Here is a 9,714-nt window from a genome sequence, read left to right as displayed (position 1 = left end):
TGGGAGGGGACCTTGTATGGGAGCTATGACCAATTATGGACCGATCGAAAAAGTTTTCACAGTAATATTTCTGTGCATATGAGTAATACTTGTGCCAAATTTTATATTGATATCCTAATTTAGTAATGAGTTATGCGCGTTTAAGTGATTTTCGGGAGGGGACCTTGTATGGGAGCTATGACCAATTATGGACCGATCGGAAAAAAATTTCACAGTAACATTTCTATGCATATGGGCAATACTTATACCAAATTTTATAAGGATATCTTAATTTAGTAATGAGTTATGCGCGTTTAAGTGATTTTCGGGAGGGGACCTTGTATGGGAGCTATGATCAATTATGGACCGATTGGAAAAAAATTTCACAACAATATTTCTGTGCATATGAGTAATCTTTGTACCAAATTTTATATGGATATCTTAATTTAGTTATGAGTTAAGCGCGTTTAAGTGATTTTCGGCAGGGGACCTTGTATGGGAGCTATGACCAATTATGGACCGATCGGAAAAAAATTTCACAGTAATATTTCTATGCATATGGGCAATACTTGTACCAAATTTTATATGGATATCTTAATTAAGTACTGAGTTATGCGCGTTTAAGTGATTTTCGGGAGGGGACCTTGTATGGGAGCTATGACCAATTATGGACCGATCGGAAAAAAATTTCACAGGAATATTTCTATGCATATGGGCAATACTTATACCAAATTTTATATGGATATCTTAATTTAGTAATGAGTTATGCGCGTTTAAGTGATTTTCGGGAGGGGACCTTGTATGGGAGCTATGATCAATTATGGACCGATCGGAAAAAAATTTCACAACAATATTTCTGTGCATATGAGTAATATTTGTACCAAATTGTATACAGATATCTTAATTTAGTTATGAGTGAAGCGCGTTTAAGTGATTTTCGGGAGGGGACCTTGTATGGGAGCTATGACCAATTATGGACCGATCGGAAAAAAATTTCACAGCAATATATCTATGCATATGAACAATACTTGTACCAAATTTTATTTGGATATCTTAATTTAGTAATAAGTTATGCGCGTTTAAGTGATTTTCGGGAGGGGACCTTGTATGGGAGCTATGTCCAATTATGGACCGATCCATTAAATTTTCCTCTGAAAGAATTCTATTGACATAAGATTTTAACTTGTAAAATTTTGTGAAGATATCGACATTGTGGCGGAAGTTATTAACAAAAAACCCATTTTCCGGGAATATGTACTTTTGTATGGGAGGTATATCAAATTGTGGACCGATTCTGGCAATTTTCAGCAGGGATCAAGATCTTATGCAGAAACGAATGTATGGTGATTTCCATGGATTTACCTTGCATAGTTTTCGAGAAAACTACATCAGAATGTGTAAAAAATGCTTATTTTTTTCCGAGGTTGTTTTAAATTTTGATTCATAACTTTTCCCGGTGTGAACCGATTTTGCCCATTTGCAATACCAAACAACTTAGGAAAATGAAGAACATTTTGGGTGAATTTGGTTAAGCTCTATTGCTTCGTTTTATCGTGAGCGTGTTTTACACAGACAGACGGACAGACGGACAGACGGACAGACGGACAGACGGACAGACGGACAGACGGACAGACGGACAGACGGACATAGCTAAATCGACTCAGAATTTGATAAGGACCCAGAATATATATACTTTGTTGGGTCTCAGATGAATATTTCTTGGTGTTACACACGGAATGACAAAGTTATATATACCCTCTATCACCACTGATGGTGGTGGAGGGTATAAAAAAATATATAAAGTAATAACAAAAAAAAAAACCTAAAAAAGTTTAAAGAAAATTACAAAAAAACTTAAAGTTAATCACAAAAGCAAATTTAAAACTTCTCCCCCCCCCCCCCCCCCCCAAAAAAAACAACTTAATTTATATAATTTAAAACTAAATAAAATTTTCAGCAAAATAAACGTAAAAAAAAAACAAGAAAATCTCATTAGACAAATAATAATTTAAACATATAAAAACTCATTAAAAGAAATTTAAAAATAAAACATAAAGTACTCTTAAAGAAGATCTTTAAAAATAAAAAAACATTAATAATATTCCCATTTGTTGAACAAAAATTTATAAAAAAAAAAACAAAGAAAATATTTCTTATTTGTTAAATTTTCATTACATCTTACTCAAAAGTGTAATGTATTATTGTATTAAAAATATTAAAAAAACATATTTAATCAACTTATTTTTTATTATTATTTTCAAAAAAAAAATTCCATTTTTTATTATTATTATTTTTTTGCTTTTTTTTTATAATAAATATTTGTATAGTTATAAAGGAAAACAAAATAAACAACCAATAAAAATACTTATTATATTTTGCAAAACAAAAAAAAAAAAACAATAAATAGTATTAAAAACCCTAAAAAAAACCTTTAGTTTTTCTCTCCTTATGTTTAATTTTTTGTATGATCCATTTTAATTGTCTAAAAAAGTTTGTTATCAAATAAATAATAAATATATATATATACATAACTATATATAAATTACCACACATTATTTAGTGTCATATATTATGAAGGTAAAAACATAACAGAAAAAAGCAAAAACAAAACAAAAATAAAAAAAAAAGAAAATTTAAAATAAAGTAACAAAAAAATTAATAAATATTATTTAAAATATTAAAGAGTTTAATTTTCTAAACAAAAAAAAAAGTAAACAAAAATTTAGTTCAGTCAAGAGGAAACAAAACAGCTGCTTACTTTCTAAAGTAAATTAACAAAATCCAATACAGCAGAGTAAGTTATAGCCATAGAAGCACTCTTAGTGGTATGCAAACAGATATAGAGAGTGTAATTAACAATACAGTGGGCTGCAAAATATAAAACTAAAGTTTTATTATCATTACCATTCCCTTTGAAATACATCGAAATATCCGTAGGTCTTTGTTAAGTTCTAAAACGTAACTAAGACCTTCCATAAGCATGTCCGCCTCTTAGTTGTGGTCACGACAGTATCCACCGTAACTCTGTTATCGACAAGAGAAAATACCCGTCTGGTAAGTTCCAGTTCTAGTTCAGTTCTAGTTCAATTGTAGATCAGTTCTAGTTCAGTTCTAGTTCAGTTCTAGTTCAGCTCTAGGTTCAGTTCTAGTTCAGCTCTAGGTTCAGCTCTAGGTTCAGTTCTAGTTCAGTTCTAGTTCAGTTCTAGTTCAGTTCTAGTTCAGTTCTAGTTCAGTTCTAGTTCAGTTCTAGTTCAGTTCTAGTTCAGTTCTAGTTCTAGTTCAGTTCTAGTTCAGTTCTAGTTCAGTTCTAGTTCAGTTCTAGTTCAGTTCTAGTTCAGTTCTAGTTCAGTTCTAGTTCAGTTCTAGTTCAGTTCTAGTTCAGTTCTAGTTCAGTTCTAGTTCAGTTCTAGTTCAGTTCTAGTTCAGTTCTAGTTCAGTTCTAGTTCAGTTCTAGTTCAGTTCTAGTTCAGTTCTAGTTCAGTTCTAGTTCAGTTCTAGTTCAGTTCTAGTTCAAGTTCTAGTTCAGTTCTAGTTCAGTTCTAGTTCAGTTCTAGTTCAGTTCTAGTTCAGTTCTAGTTCAGTTCTAGTTCAGTTCTAGTTCAGTTTAGTTCAGTTCTAGTTCAGTTCTAGTTCAGTTCTAGTTCAGTTCTAGTTCAGTTCTAGTTCAGTTCTAGTTCAGTTCTAGTTCAATTCTAGTTTAGTTCTAGTTCAGTTCTAGTTCAGTTCTAGTTCAGTACTAGTTCAGTTCAAGTTCAGTTCAAGTTCAGTTCAAGTTCAGTTCTAGTTCAGTTCTAGTTCAGTTCTAGTTCAGTTCTAGTTCAGTTCTAGTTCAGTTCTAGTTCAGTTCTAGTTCAGTTCTAGTTCAGTTCTAGTTCAGTTCTAGTTCAGTTCTAGTTCAGTTCTAATTCAGTTCTAGTTCAGTTCTAGTTCAGTTCTAGTTCAGTTCTAGTTCAGTTCTAGTTCAGTTCTAGTTCAGTTCTAGTTCAGTTCTAGTTCAGTTCTAGTTCAGTTCTAGTTCAGTTCTAGTTCAGTAATTCAGTTCTAATTCAGTTCTAGTTCAGTTCTAGTTCAGTTCTAGTTCAGTTCTAGTTCAGTTCTAGTTCAGTTCTAGTTCAGTTCTAGTTCAGTTCTAGTTCAGTTCTAGATCAGTTCTAGTTCAATTCTAGTTCAGTTCTAGTTCAGTTCTAGTTCAGTTCTAGTTCAGTTCTAGTTCAGTTCTAGTTCAGTTCTAGTTCAGTTCTAGTTCAGTTCTAGTTCAGTTCTAGTTCAGTTCTAGTTCAGTTCTAGTTCAGTTCTAGTTCAGTTCTAGTTCAGTTCTAGTTCAGTTCTAGTTCAGTTCTAGTTCAGTTCTAGTTCAGTTCTAGTTCAGTTCTAACCCAGTTCTAGTTTAGCTCTAGTTCAGTTCTAGTTCAGTTATATTTCTAGTTCAGTTCTAGTTCAATTCTAGTTCAGTTCTAGTTTAGTTCTAGTTCAGTTCTAGTTCAGTTCTAGTTCAGTTCTAGTTCAGTACTAGTTCAGTTCAAGTTCAGTTCAAGTTCAGTTCTAGTTCAGTTCTAGTTCAGTTCTAGTTCAGTTCTAGTTCAGTTCTAGTTCAGTTCTAGTTCAGTTCTAGTTCAGTTCTAGTTCAGTTCTAGTTCAGTTCTAGTTCAGTTCTAGTTCAGTTCTAGTTCAGTTCTAGTTCAGTTCTAGTTCAGTTCTAGTACAGTTCTAGTTTAGTTCTAGTTCTGTTCTAGTTCAGTTTTAGTTTAGTTCTAGTTCGGTTCTAGTTCAGTTCTAGTTCAGTTCTAGTTCAGTTCTAGTTCAGTTCTAGTTTAGTTCTAGATCAGTTCTACTTCTAATTCAGTTCTAGTTCAGTTCAGTTCTAGTTTAGTTCAAGTACAGTTCTAGTTCAGTTCTAATTCAGTTCTAGTTCAGCTCTAATTCAGTTTTAGTTCAGTTCTAGTTCAATTCTAGTTCAGTTCTAGTTCAATTCTAGTTCTAGTTCAGTTCCAGTTTTAGTTCAATTCTAGTTCAGTTCTAGTTCAATTCTAGTTCTAGTTCAGTTCCAGTTTTAGTTCAGTTCTAGTTTTAGTTCAGTTCTAGTTCAAGTTCAGTTCTAGTTCAGTTTTAGTTCTGTTATAGTTCATTATTTGTTCAGTTCTAGCTTTGTTCTAGTTCAAGTTCAGTTTTAATTCTAGTTCTATTCTACTTCAGTTTTAGTTCACTTCTAGTTTTGTTCAAGTTCTGTTCTAGTTCAATTTCAGTTCAGTTCTAGTTCAGTTTTAGTTTAATTCTAGATCACTAGTACAGTTCTACTTCATTTCCAGTTCAGTTCTACGTCAGATCTAGTTCTATTCTTGTTCAGTTTGAGATCAGTTCTAGTTTATTTCTAGTTCAGTTCAACTTCAGTTCACTTATTCTCTCAAAATGTCGTTGCCTATGTTGTTAACACCCAATTTCTTCAAAAAAAGGAAAGATTTTTGTTCGAAAACAATTAATTTGTTTTTTGTTATAAAAAGGGGCATATAACTTTTTTATTTAAAATCAATTTTCATTTGAGTTTATACATTTTACTTATAAACTTTATACAATTTTAAATTTAACAACTAGATTTTTAACAAACTAAAGTAATTCAAGTTTTAAATTTCCATCAATTTAAATCTAGCATTAATATTTACGGAACTCAATTCGGTAACTAAATATTTGAAAGAGTAAGGAATCTCTATGTAGCCGACGCCAGCACCATCTCCGCACAGGCGACAAGTATCTGGAACGGATTGTAGTTTACCGGTATTTTGTGAACGTTTAACTATTTTCTTCATGGGAGCCAATATACTGCCACATTTATTACACACCAGTGAATGGGTTTTATCCGAATTATGGAAGAGACGATCTTGTAGAAGGAAAGAAGCACCATGCGATATCAAAGCATCACGTTCCATTTCACCAAAACGTACACCACCACCACGTTTACGACCTTTGATGGGTTGTTGGGTAACAGCATCTACTGGACCGGTAGAACGTACCTGCCACTTATCGAACACCATGTGACGTAGACGTTGATAATGGACAACACCAAAGAAAATATCAGCTGTCATTTCACGACCATCGACACCAGAGTACAGACGTTCAGTGCCATAATAATTGTAACCACCAGCTTCCAACAATTTACCGAAATAATCGATAGCGGTATGTTTTTCAGAGAAACGGAAGGGCGTGGCATCATGTACGAGGCCATGTAAGGCGGCACTTTTGCCGGCCATGGTTTCGATCATCATAGCAATTGTCATACGAGAGGGGAAACCGTGAGGATTGAATACAATATCGGGTATAAGACCAGTTTCGGAGAAGGGTAAATCTTCAGCGGGATATTTTTGCGAGCAAATACCTTTTTGTCCAGCACGTGAGGCGAACTTATCACCAATAGTTGGTGGACGTGGTATACGTAGTGTAACACAGACCATGCGTGGAGCAGTCGATTTATAACTACCACAATATCTTACACTATCAACAATGCAATCTTCTTTTTCGTCCATTTTAACGAGTTTATAAGTGGATTCTTCAGTATCGTAGTAGCTAAAATTTTAAAAGGTCAAAGTTCATTTTGTGCGTGTTAAATATTGTAAAATATTGAATGAAAGTCCAATAAAATATGAAATATTTTGAAATTTTTCGAATAAAAACTCACCTGTAGAAAGGACAGCCATGTGTCAATTGAGTACCGGCCTGAGGTAAACCATCATTATCTAAATATTTCGCCACTTCAGGCATATGAGGACTACGTGCAAAATAACTATTGCCACGTAATTCTAAAAATTTCGATTTATAAATCGAACCATAAGCAAAACCACGTTCATGAGCAGATTTATTAATGATCATGGCATCTTCCATGTCATAACCAGTATAGGAAATAACTGCAACAATGGCATTTGTACCCATGGCAAAGTCATCCAAACCTATGTTATCATGATGTACGGGTCTAAACAAAGGAGCCGCAGGGGTTTGTAAACGATATAACTTATTGGCGGCCTGTTTGGGCCAATTCAAGCAGGGGGTACCCATAGTTTGTTTACCCATCTGACACTGGTACATGTTACTGGAAAAATGTGTATTAAATATTAGTAATACAGAAGAAATCTGAGATTTTGTATTGCTATACTAACCGTGGCGATTGATTATAATCTGGCATAGGAATCAAATTGGCCAAATTACTCATAAAATCGGTTTTCGATAATTCCATATGTGTGGTAAAACCTGGATACATTTCTTTTAAGTCAACAGCAATTTCCATATAAACCTGTTCCAAAGAGCCTATAAACTCAATTTTATTTAAGGCTAAATTTCTAACAGGACGCATTAGACGGGCAGGACCCACAAAGAGGAAAAGTCCGGGAAATTGTCCCTTCTTTTTGTAGGGTATATAACCAATTTCCATCATTTCGGGTAATTTACCCTGTATTTTTAATAATCTTAAATTGTCAACAATTTTAGTGGCATCAGCTTGTCGGATATGACCCAAAAGTTTGCCTTCCAAAAACACCACAAACAGTTTGCTAGCAGGATCTTTCAAATCCGAATCTACAGGTATCATGCCCATGTCAACTAAAGTTTTGGGTATGTTCTGGAAAAAATAATGACTTTAGAAAAATATATAGATATTTTAGTTTTAAAACTAACCTCCACCAATCTTTTATCTGGCATCGTAGAAATTCTACAGGTAACCGTTAAATGATTCAACAGTCCACAGGGTGTACCATCAGGTGTATGTACTGGGCAAATGAAACCCCAGGCATCAGGCAGCAATTGTCGAGCTTCTGTAGTTCTCATGGTGGTAAAGAAGGAACCTCTATGGACTGCACGAAAATGTGACATATAACGCATACGATTAATATTTTCAGCCATTACAACTAGACCACTGCTTTGCATAAGACCAAGACCACTGCGTGATGGGGCATTTCCTGTAGCTAAAAATGATTCCATAGCACGACTTATACCGCCCATGCTACGTAAAATAGTGGTCAAAATGCTGGAGCTTATTAAGGCATCTGGGGTGTTAAGTTTCTTGAGAACCATCCTTTTAGCGATTTGCAACCAAACATCTATGCGATCTGCTAGGAATTTTTGATATAAATGACCTGAAAAAGAGGGACAAGTAAATAGTTAAAAAGTGTCTTTGACTTATTAAAAACTTAAGAACTCACCCGGTGTCAAGACTTCCTGCATCATAACCGAATCAACATTTTCAATTTTAGCATTACCCTGTACACATTGATACAACTTCTGTATCATGAATACCAACAAATCAAATTTTTCCTTATTTGTTTCTAAATGTACTAATACCCTCTGCTGCATTATATAATTTGTGACTTCAGTATCTGTGGTCCATTCGGGTAATTCACGAAATCTGGAACGGAATACTTGACCCAAATATTCTCTACATTGGCCCGAGGTGTGTAAACCCTCAGAATGAACATCACGCAGCATTTGTTGAACACAACTCACATAGTATTGATCATTTTCGTAGCCGCGTATTAAACTATTGTAGATATCTTCATCGGTAGCATCGGTTAAGCATTTTATAATCAAACATACCGGCACATAGGCCATAAATTTCATATTTGAAAACATAAACTTGCAGGTGCCATTGTTTAGATAATGCAAAACATTATTAAATGAAGTTTCATCCTCCCGCACCGATCTTATCATTATGCCCAATTCACTAAAATTAGCACCACGATCTTTCCAAGAGCTTCTCTTAATCGCAATTGGATAATTACGACGACTCATCAGCAACATACGTATGATTTTCTCATTACCCTTGACAACGAAAATACCACCCCATTCGGAATCATGTTCCCCATGTTTAACCATTTCCTCGGGTGATTTATTACCCAGATTGCAAACTTTAGATTTCAGCATAATAGGTATTTCGCCCATATCCACATCTATGGCACCCTTTTCTATGCCATCGACACGCCAGCCAACCTTCATCGAACACATCCCCGTATACGATTTATGCAATTGCCTGGCTTCTGTGGGATAAATATAACGTTCCTTAACATCTACCACTGTCATGGGCACTTGGGGTTTGGCAATTTGTATATCTTCCACATACAACTCAATTTTTTCACCCGCCGGTGTCTTGAAAAGGCAGGGTACCATATGTTTGGCCACATTATCCAAGCCGTAGTCGATTAATTCATTGAAAGAATCCAAATGTGGAGCACCCAAAGCATGCAAATGCTAAAAACAAATAAAAATCACAAAATAGTTTGGAGTTTATTTTCGAACACTTTTAACTCACTTCATTTAACTCTTCCGGTATAACTTTAAATATTGGACGAGAATTTGTTAATTCAGGATATAATTTCATTTTTATTAATAGTTTTTTGTTAATATTTTTCTAAAAAGAATTAAAAATTTGCTCAATTGTATAAAAATCCCACTTGGACCGAAGAAAATTAACAAAAAAATGTTTTTATTCTTTCTCTTTTGTTCGTTTTCAACTGCACGTGTTTGTATCAGCGAGCTGTGTCAACAGCTGTTAAAGTGGAGGTGCAAGCAAATTTTAGAGAGTGGTGAAATTGTCTTTAGTTGAGAGGTCGTTGCGAAAAGCCGTTAACTTTGAAATTATAGTTGGGAAAAAAGTAAATTGAACACATAACTTACTAACTAACTATCTACCTATCTTCTATTTGGCACATCTTTCCAATAACTTAACATCCTAATTTATAAAATACCTTTAGTTAATAATTT

At 34.1% G+C, this 9,714-nt stretch overlaps 1 protein-coding gene across 1 annotated transcript; it reads right to left on the bottom strand.

The window, feature by feature from the left end:
- Nucleotides 1-5,443: 5,443 nt before the first annotated feature.
- On the bottom strand, nt 5,444-9,446 carry LOC119605632 (DNA-directed RNA polymerase I subunit RPA2). The gene is made up of 6 exons (XM_037958853.1): nt 9,263-9,446; nt 8,160-9,201; nt 7,636-8,093; nt 7,122-7,579; nt 6,647-7,054; nt 5,444-6,534 (listed from the first exon to the last, which is right to left on the bottom strand). Exons 1-6 carry the CDS (start codon nt 9,329-9,331, stop codon nt 5,598-5,600), a joined length of 3,372 nt encoding a protein of 1,123 aa, XP_037814781.1. The 5' UTR covers nt 9,332-9,446; the 3' UTR covers nt 5,444-5,597.
- Nucleotides 9,447-9,714: the final 268 nt, after the last annotated feature.

This window comes from Lucilia sericata, unplaced genomic scaffold, assembly GCF_015586225.1.
Source record: "Lucilia sericata isolate MDLA Ls3-8-SP2 unplaced genomic scaffold, ASM1558622v1 Contig000505F_arrow, whole genome shotgun sequence".
In the NCBI taxonomy this organism is placed as follows: Eukaryota; Metazoa; Arthropoda; class Insecta; order Diptera; family Calliphoridae; genus Lucilia; species Lucilia sericata.
The sequence above is the reverse complement of the archived record's forward strand: the minus strand, read 5'-3'. Positions and strand labels throughout refer to the sequence as shown.

Excerpts from the sequence above, each read along its gene's own strand:
- LOC119605632 (XM_037958853.1), bottom strand. The coding sequence starts at position 9,331 with ATGAAATTATATCCTGAATTAACAAATTCTCGTCCAATATTTAAAGTT. Across the intron at positions 9,202-9,262 it reads TACCGGAAGAGTTAAATGAA|CATTTGCATGCTTTGGGTGC; the intron begins GTGAGTTAAAAG and ends ATTTGTTTTTAG. Across the intron at positions 7,580-7,635 it reads CAGATAAAAGATTGGTGGAG|AACATACCCAAAACTTTAGT; the intron begins GTTAGTTTTAAA and ends TATTTTTTCCAG.